The sequence below is a fragment of the Muscardinus avellanarius genome (assembly GCF_963383645.1).
Source record: "Muscardinus avellanarius genome assembly, chromosome: 5".
Taxonomy (NCBI): domain Eukaryota; kingdom Metazoa; phylum Chordata; class Mammalia; order Rodentia; family Gliridae; genus Muscardinus; species Muscardinus avellanarius.
In genome coordinates, this window is record NC_137790.1 from 121,005,364 (window position 1) to 121,023,197 (window position 17,834).

At 38.4% G+C, this 17,834-nt stretch overlaps 1 protein-coding gene across 1 annotated transcript in view; it reads left to right on the plus strand.

Annotated features, from left to right (window-relative positions):
* The window catches only part of LEKR1 (leucine, glutamate and lysine rich 1), a gene marked incomplete at both ends in the record, with an annotated part of 152,594 nt that overhangs the window by 101,593 nt on the left and 33,167 nt on the right, over positions 1-17,834 (plus strand). Inside the window, one exon of the mRNA XM_080696591.1 lies at positions 15,905-15,998. Within this exon, the coding sequence (XP_080552717.1) occupies positions 15,905-15,998 (94 nt within the window). The remainder of the gene's footprint in view (positions 1-15,904; positions 15,999-17,834) is intronic.

Here is a 17,834-nt window from a genome sequence, read left to right on the forward strand (position 1 = left end):
CTCTGAATTATACCCCCAGTCCTTTTTATTTCTTATTTTGAAACAGAGTCTTGCCAAATTGCTGAGGGTCTTAATAAGTTGCTGATGCTGGCCTCGAACCTGCAATTCTCCTGTCTCAGCTTCCTAAGTACTGAGATTATAGGCATGCGTTACTGTACCTGACTTAAATTTGATACTTGAAGCTTTCTTAAATAGGTGCAAAAGAAAATAAACTGAATATGATTGGAAGTAAATTAGAAGCTATCATTTGGGATCAAAATTAAAGTAAATTTTCTTTATTTCGCTTAAATGATCTGGCTGTAATTTGAAGAGGGAAATTTTATAACTGTTTTGAGGATTAGTAACATCAATAGAATGAACATTGAGCTTTCTTGTAGGGCTGCTTTGAAATAGCACATTCACTTGGGTGTTTATTTTCTGCCATGTTTAAAAAAAATCTACTGTGACTGTATTTTACCTCCTATTACAAACATAGGATGAGAAAGAAGGTTTCTGTTAGCCTTCAGAGAATAGCAACATTGCTGAATTAACTCCTTCTCCTCTACTTTTTCCTCCTGTGTTTTTCTTTTTTTAATTTTTTATTGGTGCATTATATTTGTACGTCATAATGGGGTACCTGTGTTTTTCTTGTGTCCTTGCCCCTTTCCTTCTTTGCTCCCCATGTGTTTGTCTATCAGAAGCAGACATGGCAGGACTTACTCACTTGGCAACCCTCGGCTGAGTGGCAGGATGTTTGTCACATAGTAAAGTGAAAGGCGCCTGTGGACCAGCAAGTTACTGTACAATCACAAGGCTACTCCAGAACATGTACTGTAACATTACGTGATACTGACTGTGAGCTGGCCTGAGGGTCTAATTCCATGTTTATAGAAAACTATTTCAATGGGGGAAATGTGTTCTAAATTCCCTATAACAAACTTACATGTATATTTTATAAGGACAGATGTGTTTAAGCTTGAATAGTTGCCTACTATAACTCATAGAGAAATTCACTTAGGGTCTAGCTGTGCCTAAGTGCTATAACCATACAGCAGGAACACACAGTTCCCATAACCAGTCTCATACCCTTGGCATTCTCAAATACTTTATATTCCTCCCTTGCCAAATTCAAGGAAAAAACAAAAAAAGACTTCCCAGGATCTGTTCTCTCCTAACATGATGGGCACGTTGAAGAGCCTTGTTCGTTGTAATTAGAGTTGGGTGCAGAGTGCATATGTATAAATTATTCTGTGAGATAAATAATACCTGTCTGTAGCTGTTTCTCTGCCTATAGTAAATGAAGCTTACTTACTGCTCCCTGTGGCTTTCCACATTTTACAGATGAGGACCCTAAAGTCAACTGAGGCTAACTTTTTGACACGGTATTACATAACTGGCCAAGACAGGAACCAAGCTCTGCTGTGTATGACCTTCTAACTCGGGTTCCCTCCTCTGTGGCTTGCACAATTTCCTCGGTGTTTTTCTTGAAGGGCTAGTTTTGTCAGTCACTCTCAGTGTGACTTCTCTTTCTCAACCATGTTGTAACATGGAGTCTTCGGGAGACTCACTGACCTACAGAAGGCAGAACAACCCATCATGCCCCGGTCTTTCCCCTTTCCCTTCCCGTTTCTTACCCAGCCCTTCACTCAGTGAATGTGAAAGGGTGCTTTCTGCTCCCTAGTGCCTGGCATTAGATGAGGATGAGCTATATCTTCAGATTGAAAACAGAAGACATGTGACGGCCACATTCTAAAAGGAGAAAAGCTCAGTGTTCAGTTACTTTATGAGGCTTGTCATGTTTTCATAAAAGCTAGAAGCAATGAGAAATGATTGATACAACTCATATTAGATATAAGAGAGGATCCAGAGATGATATGGGGTCTGTTGTCTTGTGTAGTGTGGCACAGTCTAAACAGAAATGACTTCATAGTTAGGTACACAGGCTTAAATTCTAGCCTAATGGGCATCACACTGAGGCAGCTTAGCCATTTCAAGGCTCTGTTTTCTTCAATATGAAATGGGCATATTCACCATAGCTATTTTCTTGTGGATACTAAAACATCTACTATTATGCCTCCTAGGTTGTAGGTGCTAAGAAAGTACTTGTTTATTCCTTTTCATCTTTCTTTAGGTTATGGTTATGGTTTAGATCTGGACTGTCCCCTAAAGTCTTATGTTCAGAGCATGGTCCCCAGTATAGCAATGTCCAGAAGTAGGGCTTTGGGGAAGTGGTTAGATCACAAGGGCTCTAACCTCATCCTTGGATTAATCCATTGATTGCTGAATGGATGACTGGGAGGTGGGACCTAGTTGGAGAAATCAGCACTCAGAGTACCCTGGAAGGGCTGTCTCCTCCCTGGCCCCACCCACTGCTCTGCTGTCCCCTTGAGCTGAGCAGCTTTCCTTTCCACAACCTCTCGCCACTATCTTTTGCCTCAGCTCCAGCCCAGAGCAATGGAGCTGGCTGACCATGGACAGATCTCTGAAACCATGAGCCAAAATAAGTCTTCCCTTCTCTAAGTTGCTCTTGTCAGGTACTTCGGTCACAGTGACCTGCACTGGCCATGTACAGAGTATACGTACGCATTCTATAAATATCTGTTGAATTCAGTGTTACCTGCTTTGATCACACAGTTGCAAAGATTAATCCTTGGGGTGATTCAGTTTTGATGCCATTTCACTTAAAGCATTAAAAATGAAACATTCTAAGTAATGTTCTAAAAAATAAACTTTTACCAGTTGTTTTCCTCTAAAACTCACTCTTTTGTGATTTCCTATTCATCAACAGCTTCTAGAACAGCTGGCTTGCCAAACTTCTGATATAACACACTTACTGCTTTTAATAAAGTCAGGAGTTATGGCAAAATCAAAATTATCTGATTGACAATGTGAAGACGTCGCTAAAAGAACAACTTGTGAAACAGAATTTAAAACTGTTGTTTTGGCATGATGGCTTGACACCTGTTTGCAGTTATGTTTTTGACTATAATTAAGGGAATCTTGGTCTCTGTGTGCATATAAGAAATTAGATTCTTATTTTCTTTTTGTTCTCAGAACTTAAAAGTCAGAGTTCTTAAATACTCTTAATTGCAAGCACGTCATAATTTTCCTATTGTGTCAACTCCAAAAATGTTTATTTTTAAATAGCTGTCGAGATTTCAGGGTATAATGGTATCTATAGACACAGTTTTCTCTGAGATACGTGCAAAACAAAGGCAGCATGCCTTACTTTAAAGAAACCTGGGCTGGCATAACCATGAGGCATGCTACCTCAGACATTTAGTACTGAAGCTGTGGGAATTGTATTAACATAATTCTAGGGAATAACAATAAAGAACCACTGTATCCCCAAAAGACTAAACAGTCCTTAACACATTCAGCTCTTAATATATATTTTCTGGGTATTCTATGTATAGGTGGGAATGAATTTAATTCTAACAAAACAACTGATTACAGGGTGTGTGTGTGTGTGTGTGTGTGTGTGTGTGTGTGTGTTACTGAGGATGGAACCCAGGACCTTATACCTCTGGGCTACACTTCCAGACCTATTTTATATTTTTATTTGGAAGCAGGGTCTCACTAAGTTGCTGAGAGCCACTAAGTAGCTGAGGCTGTCTTTGGACCTGCACGATCCTCCTATCTCAGCCTCCCAAGTACCGGGATTACAAATGTGCACCACCATGTCCAGCTGATTACTAGGTTTAAAACTGGAGGCTAGCAGCGTGTGGTGGTGCACACTTGTAATCCCAGCATTTGAGAGGCTGAGACAGGAGGATCAGGGTTCATGGCCAGCCCCCGCTACTTAGTGAGGCCCTTTGCAACTCACTGAGACTCTGTTTCAAAATAAAGAATAAAAAATAGGGCTGGGCATGTAGCTTGGAGGTAGAATGCTCCTGGGTTCCATTCTCAGTAGCCCCCCAAAAAAATAATAATAAAAAGAAAGCTGGCTGGGGGTGTAGGTCGGAGGTAGAAGGCCCCTGGGTTCTATCCCCACAAAAAAAAAAAAAAAAGCAAGAAAAAAAAAGCTGGGAACTCCTCCTACATTTTTTCTGGGGCCCAGAGAGCTTCTGACTTGCAAAACTCAGAGCTGGTTCCAAAATGCTCTACCAGATTCTAATTTTATTCTTAGTAAATTTCCCTTTATTTGATTCTTAGTAAAATTCAAATTTAGGACTTAAATCTGTGCTGTTTTCTATAATTTAAAAGCATCAATATCTGTAGAACTATCTCTGAAGAGGAACTCAGATGTCTAAACAGCTGCACATTTTCAGCTTTTTATAACATGAAAAAAACATGAACTGTGCCTTTATAATTAATGTTTTATTTCTTAGAGTTCCTCCAGATTTATTTATTTATTTATTTATTTATTTATTTATTTATTTTTGTGTGTGTGGTACTGGGGTTGCTGGAAACCCTTCTACCTCTGGGCTACACTCCCAGACATTATATGTATGTATGTATGTGTGTATGTATGTATGTATGTATGTGTGTGTGTGTGTGTGTGTGTATATATATATATATATATATATATATATATATATATTTTTTTTTTTTTTAGAAACAGGGTCTCTTAAGCCAGCACAGCTGGCTTCAAACCTGTGCGATCCTCCTGCCTCCGCCTCCCAAGCGTGGGGATTACAAGCGTGCGCCACCACACCCAGCTAGAGTTCCTCCAGATTTCTAACAAAAAAAAAAATCTTACTGGAGTCAGAGTTGGTCCTTTTAGTTTCTTTCCACACAAGATTTTTGCTATTCGTTATTAATGTCTTTAAATGGTTTTGTAATTTCCAACAGTGTGAGAACCCTGACATTAGGGATATGTGTGTTTTTTATTTTTTGAATCAAGATCACTTTTCCCACTGTAATCATCTGTGTATACATTACTTATTGCCCATTCCATTCTAATCAAGGAAAACAAGTCCTTGTAAGTCACATATAATTATTCTTTTTGCCTCGTTTCCATTAAAGAGTCATGCTGAAGAGTCCTTAGAGTCCGAAACAGGCCCAGCAGGAAGGCAAAGAGGTACAAAAGTCCTCATCATCTCTGTAACCATAAAGTCAGGCAAAATCACCATCACAGATGTAAAATTCATTTTTATATCAGTTCACCTAAAGAAACTTATACTTTGTGGAAATGTCATGACAGGCTTCATAATTCTTTGAAAATTCAGTGAATAATGATCACTTCATTAACCTTGTTTGAACTATATTTTTGCTGCTATAATCTGCTATACTTGTGTAGTTTTTGTCCTCAAGGGATACATGTAGTAGCAGTGCTTTGTACTGGGTCATCAGAGGAATGCACATGGTTGAATTCTACTTTTTGAGGTATCAAAATTGTATCTATCTCTAGGGAGAATGAAATTCAACATTCAGTACCATGTACTTTATAGTAAAAGTAACTTCAAACATACTCATGGGCACCATCTGAAAATGCTCATTGGAATTTTCTAATCAGTAAGAACTCTTGTCAAATGGGAAGGAAGAGAAGGAAGGGGGGAGGGAGAGCACCACTTGACAGTTCCTGCTATCTGGCCACCTCTGATAGTTATGTGGCACCCACATCTATTTTATGACACTAGCATTTTGGAAACCAGTGTTACTTTATTTGAAGTGCTACTTTATTTCCATTGACTGCTGATTTTTATCTTGATTAAGTTAAGATTCTAAATATATCTAATTGTATAATCTCACTTGAAGTAGACCATTTGTATTAGTTTAATATTGCTGATATAACAAGTAACCATAAACTTAGTGGCTTAAGACAACACAAATTTATCATCTTAAAGTACTGGGGGTCAGAAATTTGAATGATTTTTATCACAGTTAAAATCTTGTTCATGCCAAGCGTGGTGGCGCACGCTTGTAATCCCCATGCTTGGGAGGCGGAGACAGGAGGATCGTGCAGGTTCGAAGCCAGCCTCGACTGGTTTAAGAGACCCTGTTTTCAAATAAAATATAAAATAGGTCTGGGAAACTAGCCTGGAGGTAGATGGGTTCCATCCCCAGTACCACCAAAAAAAAAAAAAAATCTTGTTCTTTAAATCAGGTGTGGTGGTACATGCATATAATCCCAGCTTTTCAGGAAGCTAAGGCAGGAGAATTACAAATTTGAGGCCAGTCTGGGCAATTTAGCAATACCTTGACTCAACTAAAATAAAAAGGCTAGGGATATAGCTCAGTGGAACACTTGCCTAGCATGTGCTGGGTTCTGGATTCAATCCCAGGCAGCATACACACACATGCACACACACACACACACACACACAACATACACATACATACGTGCATGCACACATACATACCTATTATTAAAAGATACTGGTAATAAAATACAGAAAACTTGGATAATATATTTGCAGAGTGTATATAATAATGACCTTGTTTTCAGAATGTATAAAGAACTTTAGGAACCCATTTATATAAACAATAAAAATGAGAACATAAAAATGCTCAATATCACATTATTAGGAAAATTCAGATTAAAACCATAATGAGATAGTACTACAGACACTTCAGATGTCTAAGATTTGAAAGCTTGCAAACACCAAGTGTTGTAGAGGATATGAGGAACTGGAATTCTCATACCCTGCTGATGAGAATGTAAAATGATACAACTTTTTTGAGAAACAGTTTGGAATTTTCTTTAAAACTTAAATATGCACCTATTTTTTCTAGCCGTTGCACTTCTATGTATTTAGAGTTATGAAAGCATGTGTCCATACAAAAACTAGTACACAGATATCGATGGCAACTTTATTTGTAATAGCCAAAATCTACATAACAACCTAAATATTCCACAGCAGAGGAAAGGATGAATTGTGGTATATCTGTGTAGTAGAATACTACTCTGCATAAAAGTGAATGAACTTGCCAGGCGTGGTGGCACACATTTGTAATCCCAGTACTTGGGAGGCTGAAACAGGAGGATCATGGGTTCGAGGACAGCCTCAGCAATGTAGTGAGTCCCTCAGCAACTTAATGAGCTGACATTTCCCCCCAACAGGGCAGAATCTCTTATGTCCTCTTTGAATGGGTCCAAGCCCAATAGTGAAAAGGAAGCACATTTCAGAGAAGAAAGCCAGGAGCTATGGAGAAAACTGGGCTGAGAAATTACCCCCAGGAGAAAGAACCACAGTCTGCTCCAGGGCAGGCTTCCAGTGAGACCTGGGCGCTGTGAGGCCCCTGGTGGCCAGGCAGCCTGCAGTGTACCACCCAGCACAGCAGAGGTCTGTACCATCCATGCCCCACTGTCCCCAGACGTGACCAGTCGGCTCCTTCTAGCCATCAGAATGTGAGAGAAGTAATACATCCCAGCTTTAACCAGAAGTTTTAAGAGATCCCAGATTTGGTAAATACTCTTTTCTGTCTGACAGCAAAGAATTGCTCCCTGGGCTTCATCCTGGAGCAGCAGGCGGGAACTCAGCTGCAGATGACACATAAGAGACAAGTGAAGTTTAGTATTATGAGCTCCTGAAACTTCAGACATTAAGTTAGAGATGTTTCTAAATTTAAGTAGAACAGTCAGGTGGAGAGTTGGGTACATGAGTCAGATGCTCAGAGAGCAGATCTGAGCTGCAGATAAAATTTGGGAGTTGTCAGCATCTAGATTTCATTAGAGGAAAATGAGTCTGCCAAGGAGATAGAAAGTCTAGATGCCTGGAGGAAAGCCACACATGATGTTTTAGTGGAATCCCACGTTTGCTGTCTTTATTCTTTGTTCCTTCTGCTTCACCTCCTTTTCTCCAACTCAGAGACTGCTGTGCTGCGCTACGCTGACCACCAGAGTCTGTGGGGTCTGCCCCATACTTTTTTTTTTTTTTTTTTTTTGGTGGTACTGGGCGTGAAAGCCAGGGACTTTCTACCTCCAGGCTATACTCCCAGACCTATTTTTTTTTTATATTTTGTTTGGAAACGGGGTCTCACTAAGTTGCTGAGAGCCTCACGAAGTACCTGAGGCTGGCTTCGAACCTATGCGATCCTCCTGTCTCAGCCTCCCAAGTGCTGGAATTACAAGCGTGCGCCACCACGCCCAGCCACTGTCTGCCCCATACTTGAAAGGGTCAATCTGGAGCACCATTTGGAGAGTGACCATGTCTTCCTAATTCACCTCTGTACCTTCAGGGACTGATGACACTTCCTTAGCTATCGAGGATGGTGAATCCACTGCTTAGGAGGAAAAGCTGCCTGCTAACTTTCCCCTTCTTTACCTTGGTCTCTACTCTTCTCTCTGCCTCCCCATTCTTTGTGCTCAGATTTTATCAACTCAAACTTTGTCAAAATCTCAGTGCTTTTAAGCCGGGCGTGGTGGCGCACACTTGTAATCCCCGCGCTGGGGAGGCTGAGACAGGAGGATCACACAGGTTCAAAGCCAGCCTCAGCTACTTAGTGAGGCTCTCGGCAACTTAGTGAGAACCTGTTTCCAAATAAAAGAAATATAAAAAAAAAATAGGTCTGGGAGTATAGCCTGGAGTTGCAAAGTCTCTGGGTTCCACCCCCAGTACCACCAAAAAAAATAAAAAAAAAATCTCAGTGCTTTTATAAACTGAATAGATATGTGGACAGCTTCTATAGGTTTGAATTATAAAGAAGTACAAGAGGTGGAGCATCTGGGTGCCAGCCGCAGGTGTTAGCTCGAAGTCCCTTTGTGCTTTTCCCTAATCCATCCCGGACTCTCCTTCCTCAGAGGTAACCCCTGGCTTGCCCTCCATGGTTCTTAGCAAATTACGAGTAGAAGGAAATTCCCTCAAACTGATGAAGAGAACAACTTCAGAACCTGCAGATTTTACCTTCAATGATTTTACCAAGGATGTTTCTCCTCCTAAAATATATGATGTTGGATTTGGTATATATTTTAATCTTCATACAAATAAAATCATACTGTACATATTATTTGGGGTTTGTTCTTTGTGCTTAATATTATGTGTCTGGAATTTGGCCCTGACATGTGTGTAGCTAAGGATCATTTACTGTATTGTATTCTAAGGTGTACCACAATTTACCCAATCTACTTTATTAAGTTTTTTGATGTCAACTGTGACTTTTTATTTGACCCATGAGTTTTTTTTTTTTTTTTTTTTTTGCAGTTCTAGGAATGGAACCCAGGGGTATTTGACCTCCAAGCTACATCCTCTGCCCTATTTTTTTTTCCTTTATTTTAAAACGGGGTTTCACTAAGTTGCAGAGGACCTCACTAAGTAGCTGAGGCTGTCCATGAACCGCAATTCTCCTGTCTCAGCCTCCTGAATGCTGGGATTGACCCATGAGTTATTTAAAAAATACTTTTTTTTACCCAGGGTCTCAGATTTTGGGTTTTTACTGTCAACAGTCATTTAAAAATGCACTTAAATATTTTTTTTAGTTAGATGAAGATACTGTATTATTGTTACTACCATATCTTCAGTTTTGCAGAACATTGATTAAAGATTATAAACAAAATTTAAAGCATATATATGTATAATTTAAAAATTCTTAGTTGTCACATTAAAAGACTTAAGAACAAATCCAAATATAAAAACATTAAGAAATTCAGGGTGGGCTGGGCACATGCTTGTAATCCCAGCATTCGGGAGGCTGAGACTGGAGGATCGCAGTTTGCGGACAGCCTCAGCTACCTAGTGAGGCCCTCTGCAACTTAGTGAGACCCTGTTTCAAAATAAAGAATAAAAAATAGGGCTGGGGTGTAGCTTGGAGGTCAAATGCCCCTGGGTTCCATCCCTAGACAAGAAAGAAAAAGAAAGAAAGAAAGGAAGGAAGGAAGGAAGGAAGAAAGAAAGAAAGAAAGAAAGAAAGAAAGAAAGAAAGAAAGAAAGAAAGAAATTAATTGAGGGTGGTGGCTGCAGCATATTAAACCTGAAGCTGTGTCTGCATCTGACCTAGGTCTTGTAATGCTGTCCACAACACGTTGGAAGCCCTCTCTCTGCCTGTGTGTCTGCCGGTTTGTTTGTTTTTGCATCCCACGTCTTACATGTGTCTGACCTTCCTTCTGAGATCATCTTTCTTCCTGCTAAGCATGAACAAGTTCGTTTAATTGAGGTCCTTGAGTTGGTGATAAACCCTCAGATTTTTTTTTATCTAAATATGTCTTTATTTCAGCCTCATTCTGAAAGGAGATGTTGCTGGGTACTCAATTTTAGGGCAGTGGTGCTTCTAAGGCTTAAAACATATTTTTTGTTGTTCTTTGTCATCCTTTATTTCTGTTGGAAATAAGCTTTCAGTGTAATGCTTGAAGATTTTCTCCCCAGCTTCGTTTAAGATCTTCTCTTTGGCTTTGGTCGTGTTCATGTTTGCTATGAGGTGTCCAGGTGTGGCGTTTATTTTTATTTAACTTGCTTGGATTGTAGATTGGTGGTTTTTGTTAACTGGGACTGTTTTCCTCAAATATCACTCTGTTCCCTTTTCTTATTCCTTTGCTTTTAAAATAATGAGCCTCTTACATCTCTTATACCCTATTTATAATTTTTCTTTTTCAGTACTAGGGATGGAACCCAGGGGCATTCTACCTCCAAGCTACACCTCCAGCCTAATTTTTTATTCTTTATTTTGAAACAAGGTCTCACTGAGTTGCAGAGGGCCTCACTAAGTATCTGAGGCTGGCTGCGAACTGCGATCCTCCTGTCTCAGGCTCCCAAATGCTAGGATTACAAGTGTGCACCACTACACCCAGCTTCTATACTTTTTATTTCCAGTTCTGCACTCTCTAACTTTTTGAATCACCTTTCATTATATTTCATTTTTTCACCTATGATTTATCTTCTATGGTATCATCCACTGAGTTTTTATTTTAATTACTATATTTTTCATGGCTACAAGTTTAGTTTGGTTCTTTTCCCATTTTCATTAGTCGTCTAAGTCAGTCTTCTATTTCTTCTAACATATTAACCATCCTTATTTTTTATTCCCTGAAAATTTGATATCCTTGGAATCTTTGAGTTTGATTGTGCTGTCATTTTTATTTGAGGCCTCTTACCACTACCACTTAAATGGTGGTGAAATTGGACGTGCCTGTTGGTCAGGTTTGGGAAGTAACTTCAAGCTAAAAATGGGCTTTCGCGCTCCCCTGACAGTTGGCGTTTCCCGACTTCATTCTTTTAGTCTTTTGATTTGGAATTTTAGATTGACAGAAAAGGCACAAAGACAGAACGGAGAGTTTATGTTTCCCTTCAGTCCATCTCTCATAACTGTAGAGTATCTGTCAGAACTAGGAAATGGACATCGATAGGGTGCTCTTAACTGAACTACTGATTAATCATACTTCGCGGGCTTTCCACTGGTGAAAAGCCTTTTCCTGGTGTTTGGTTCTCTGCATCCTTTTCACGTTTTGCCCAACTCGCAAACTTTGAGGCATTTTTTCTTACTAAAATTTTACTTTTAGTGGGAAAATTGTTAAGTTTTCTAGTCTGGCTTACTTTTGGAAAGGGAAGTCTGTGAGTTTGGGCTTTATTTTTTCTCAGTTTCCCTCAATATTTATGTCTGAATTACCAAGTCAGAGATGTGTGTGTGTGTTTGTATCAATAAAAATTTCCACCCTAGAAACATAAGCATTATTTATTGTGGTAAAAAATGTTTAATAATATTTTAAGTACTTGAATAGAGGCAGAAAATTAAGAGTCTATTATAACACTCTCTAGGTGGGAGGTGAAGTCAAGAAATGGAAGGCTTTTGGCAGTGGGAAAGGAAAGGTGGCAGTAGTTTGAGGGACACCTAGGAAGCAGAATATGTAAAACTTGATATTGAAATCTGTACTTTTTAATAAATATTTTAGATAAACACTTATGGGTGCAGTGTGATCACAAATCATCGTGAGAGTCGAGGGGATACAGACATACATGCACATAGCACTTGGAGCGTTTTCCTTTCTCTCCTGCCCTCTCCCTCGTCCTCTCCCCTCATACATGTTGGTGACATTGGTAGTGAAACCTTGACTGAACTATTTCCTTCTTCAACTTTGGTTTTAACACTTTTTTTAGATACATGCATACATTGTATAATGTTTAAGTCAGAATAAACCTACATGTCTCCTTAGACACTTATCATTTCTTTATGGTGATAACATTCAAAAGCCTTTCTTCCGACTTTTTGAAATGTGCACCGCATTGTTAGCCAGCGCACAGCAGAACTTCTTGCTCCTGTGTCCCGGCAGCCCAGGGCCGGCTGATCGGCCTCTCCTCGCCCCACCATTCTCTCTGGCTCCTGGGAACCACCATTCTACTCTCAACTGCTACGAGAGCAGCCGTTTTCTATCGCACAGACGATGAGCTCGCGGGGTACTTGTTCTGTGCCTGGCTGACTTCACTTAGCACCATGATCTCCCGTGCCATTCATGGCGTCGCAAATGACAGGATTGCACTCTTCTTACGGCTGAGTGATGCTGTGTTGCGTATGCCTACCGCATTTTTTATCCACTCACCTGGTGATGGACAGGTAAGGCTGGGTCTGTCTCCCGGCTAGTGATGCAGGGAACATGGCAGATTTAATTTCCTTTGGATAAATATCAAGCGGTGGGACTTCTGGGCCATATGGTAGTTCTGTTTTTAGTTTCTGAGGCACTTCCATGTGGCTGTACTAATCTACATTCCCACCAGCAGTGTGCAAGGGCTCCCTTTTCTCTGTATCACCACACTTGTTATCTCTTATCTCTTTGGTGATAGCCATTCTTACTGGAGGGAAGTGATATCTCATTGTGGTTTTGATCTGTATTTCCCTGAAATTAGTGATGTTGAATATTTTTGCCTCTACTTGTTGGCCATTTGTATTTCTTCTTTTAAGAGATGTCTATTCAGGTCTAGTGCCCATTTTATTTATTTATTCATAGTACTGGTAGTTGGACCGCCCCAGGAACATTATACCTGTATGCTACGTCCCCAGCCCCCACCCATTTTTATTTCAAACAGGGCTTCGCTAAGTTGATAAGGGTCTTGCTAAATTGTGGAGGCTGCCCTTGAACCTGCAATCCTCTTGTCTCAACCTCCCCAGTACTGGGATCACAGGTGTATGCCACCATGCCCATTTAGGGAACTTTTTTTTTAGTACTAGAAATTGAACCCAAGGGCATTGTACCTCTGAACCACACCCTCAGCCTAATTTTATTTTTATTTTTTTTGTGTTCAAACACGCTCTCACTAAGTTGCTGAAGCTGGCCTCAAACCTAGAGTGCTCTTAGCTTAGCCTCCAAGGTATTGGGATTGCAGGTGTGTACCACCGTGCCCAGCTTAGTGCTTATTTTTAATTGGGTTTTTTGTTTGTTTGTTTTTGCTGTTGAGTTTTTTAGTTTCTTATATATCCTAAGTATTAGCTCCTTGTCAAATGTATAATTTGTAAACATTTTCTCCTACTTTATAGGTTGCTTCTTCACTTGAATGATTGTTTCCATTACCATACAAAAACTGTTTGGTTGGATATAACCCCACTTGTATATTTTTGCTTTCGTTTACTGTGTTTTGGGGTTCTTGTTCAAAAAATTCTTGCCCATTCCAAAGTTCTGAAGTTTGTGTTTCCCCTGTTTTCTTCTGGTAGTCTTATATCTTACATTTAAGTCTTTAATTCGTTGATTTTATTTGTATAACTGGCAAGAGCTAAAGGTCTAGTTTCATTCTTCTGCATGTGGATTTCTAGTATTCCCAATATCACTTGATGAAAGGACTGTCCTTTCTCTCTATATGTTTTTAGCACCTTTGTTGAAAATCACTGGGGTTTGCGTCTAGGCTCTCAAACCTGATCCATTGCTCTATGGGTCTGTTTTTATGTCAACGCCATGCTATTTTGATTATTACTTCTTTGTGGTGTATTTTGAAGTCGGCGTAATGCTTTCTACATTGTTATTTTTGCTCTGTGGTTTGGATATTTGGTGTTTTTCTGGTTTCATATAAATTTTAGGATTGTCACTGGTATTTTGATAGGGAAAGCACCGAATCTGCAGATAGGTTTGGGCATATGGACATTTAAACAATGTTGATTCTTCTGATCCATGAAGAACACAGGGGATATTTTTTTACTTTTTTTTTTTTTTAATGTTCTCTTCTATTACTTTGTTCAGTGTTTTGTAGGGTTTTTTATTCTAGAGATGTTTCCTGACTTCATGTTGAATATACTTCTAATTTGTTTTGTTTTGTTTGTTTTTTGTTTCTTTGTTATGGTACTGGGGATGGAATCCAGGGAAATTCTACTTCTGAGCTATACCCCCAGCCCTATTTTTATTACTTTTTATTTTGTACAGGGTCTCACAAAGTTGCAGATACTGGCTGTGAACCTGCGATCCTCCCACCTCAGCCTCCCACGTACTGGAATTATAAGCATGTATCACCACACTGGCTTTCTAGTTATGTTTTATTAATCATTGTATTTAAATTTATTTCTTGATTTATATTTCAGATAATTCATTATTGATGTGTAGCAATACCACTAATTTTTATATATTGATTTTTGTGTCTTGCACCTTTGATAAGTTTAATGGGTTATGTTTGAAAGAACTCCCTTCTCTATTTTTTTGGAATAGTTGGAGGAGAATTGGTATCAATTGGTATTCTTAAATGTTTAGTAGAACTCAGTAGTGAAGCCCTCTGGTCCTGGGCTTTACCTTGCTGGGAGGCTTTTTATTACTGATAGAGTCTTGTTACATGTTCCATTCAGCTTTTTTGTTTCTTCATGATTAGTCTTGATAAGCTATATGTGTCCAGGAATTTATCCATTTCTTCTAAGTTATCAAATTGTTGGTATTTGGTTATTCATAATTAATTTCTAATGATTGTTGTATTTTAGTGGCATCAGTTACAGTGTCTCCCTTGTTACCTCTGGTTTTATTTATTTGAGTTTTCTTTTTTTTTATTTGGTTAATCTACCTAAGATTTGTCAATTTTGTTGACCTTTTTGTAAAACCAGCTTCTCATTTTTTTGATCTTTTGTATTTCTTGGGTCTTTTTCATTTAATTCTGCTTTGATCTTTATTATTTCTTTCATTCTGTTAATTTTGTGTGTGTTCTTATTTTTCTAGGTCCATGGGATATAGAAATACATTGTTTTTATGTGAGATATTTCTGCTTTTTTGATAGAGGCATCGTTTTTATTGTGTCCCATAGGTTTTGGTATGTTATATCTATTTTCATTTATTTCAAGAAATATTTAAATTTTCTTCTTGATTTCTTCTTTGACTCATTGTTCAAGAATGAATTGTCATCATCCATGTATTTTTATTATTTTGAAAGGTTTTCTTGTTATTGATTTCTATTTTTATTATATTGCAATTGGAAAAGATACTCAATTTTAATTTTTAAAGTTTGTTGATACTTGTTTTGTCAAAAACATTTATTGACATTTTTGTTTGTTTGTTTGTTTGTTTGTTTATTTGTTTGGTGGTACTAGGGATGGAGCCCTGGCTACACTCTCAGACCTATTTTATATTTTATTTTATTTGGAAACAGGGTCTCTTAAGCCAGCAAGGTGGCTTCAAACCTTCACGATCCTCCTGTCTCCGCCTCCCAAGTGTGGGGATTACAAGCGTGCGCCACTACACCCAGCTGACTTTATAGTACATTTTAACATATTTTTCAGAAACAACATATTGTCTAGTGGTAGAATTAGTCATAAACTTTTGGAACCATAACTTAGAACATTTTATCATACTTGTGACTCCACCTATGTTGTTACTATTTCATGTAGAAATAACTTACTACTAATTAAGAAAAAATTACATTTTAGAAAATACCCAACCTTATGTAAGCAGTGTTTGTAAATTTCTGTTAACTGTTCAAATGGTATGCTGTAGTGATACACACACACACACACACACACACACACACACACACACACACATACTGTTAAAGAGAAAGCAGGTAAAGCTGTGGAAGACACTTCTCTGACCCAGGGACTGCAGCTTAGGAAGAGTGTGATGAATGAGTCCTGATGCATTTGTTGGGTTTATGGTTTTCAGGGAGTTGATGCTGATTTCACATCAGAAAAGCATCGAGCAGCTGCAGGAAACCCTTAGACAGAAGCTGCTGAGTGATGATAACTGGAAGGAGAAGGTAACAGTGGTGTAGCTTTCATCAGCTGTGTCTTACTTGCTTTTTAAAAATTCACTCAGTGTGCTGAATACTAATCCAGATAGGTTTGTTTGGTTCTGTGCATACTTTTCATTTGTTCTGGAATTTCCAATATCAAACATGCTTATGATATGTGTTATTTTCTAAAATGTTAGCAAACACAATGGGAAATAAAAGGTAAGAATAGATTTTGAAATCTTGTAAGATTAAGATAGCCTTTGTTCTCAGTGGAAAAGTATATTTTTTTGCTTTTAAATGTTTATTTTTTTCTCCTCAAGTGTCAGAATCAGCATTTGGTCACATTCTTTAAAGTAGAGAAATATTAACTCTTATAACTTATCTGCTTCTCTTATTAAAAGATAACATGGGAATAGAAATGACTTAGATTATTCTCTTAAAAAATTCCAGTTCTTTACTATCAATAAAATCCAGGCTGGGATGTAGCTCAACAGAGCACTTAACTGGTATGCACAAAACATGGGGTTTGATCCTCAGCAACACACACACATACATACACACACACACACACACACACACACACACACACACACACACACACTGAGGCAGAGAGCCAGTGCTTGCTTGGTATAGATGCAAATGAAGAAGAGAAGGAACTGGAAAGGCTTTGGCTCAGGGTGAAGGGCAGGGCCCAGGGGCAGAATCAAGGAGTACCAGAAGTGCATGGCAGTCTTACCCTTTTCTCAGACTTCTAAGCTCCTTCTCTTAGATTGATGGCATGAATGTTCCTGCCTTTACTTAAGTAGAATTGCTGCACCTCCATGTTCACACCCCACGAAGGGTCTTCAGATACATGTCACTAGAAAAGAGGTCCAGCACTTACAGCCCCTTAATAGCTCCTGTTCCCTGTGCCTCATCCTGAGATGTTACCAAGAGGATGGGTCACGTTAGTTTTAGCATCTGACCGCATAGAAACATTAATGTTCTTGCTTTATGCTAAGTTAATTTGATGGTGAAAACAATCCTACATATATTCTCAACAGTCTTACTAAGATCATGACATCCTGCTAATATACTAATATAAAAGATGTCTTTTGGCAGGTATGATTTTTCTATAGTATTAAATGGACATTTCATTTTGTTGAGAGAACATTACTTCTTGTTAATAAATGTTACCATTTAGCAGTAAGTCCAGATCCAGACCAGTAAAGCCAGAGAATGATAATTATGTCTTGGTTATGTTAGCTATTGAGACTATGAATAAAAAGTTTCCCAAAAGTCCTCTCATGAGAAAGGAAAATGGCTAATATGACATTGTCATCTTTTCCTTGGGTCACTGTGCCTTTGCGTAGGAATGAAATGTTCCCTTTACAAATATATAATACACAGAATAAACTTCATAACTTAAATGCTTTTAACAAAATTAAAAAATTTGATGCAATTTGTGCCTGTGCTTAATTATTTTAGAGTATGTAAAAAGCACATAATAGGATCAATAGTTGCTATGCAACAAGGATGGCATATTTTAAAATAACTGTATTTACTAATTGTCATGGATTTTTGTTTATTTAAGGTATTGCTTTGCTCCAAAGAAAGCAAATTAATGTGCATGTTGAACACTTATAATTGCTACAAATACAGAATGATGTTACTTTTCAGTTAAAATTGTACAATTAGAAAATCTCCTATAATCATACTGCTTACATAACCAATTCACATCACTTAATTGACTTTCACTTTTTACAAATTCCAACCAAATATATCTTAGATTATCAAGATATTACATTTAGAAACATTTTAGAAGTACACTACTGACATCATTTTAAGAACTATATACAACTTTTGAAAACAAATAAAACC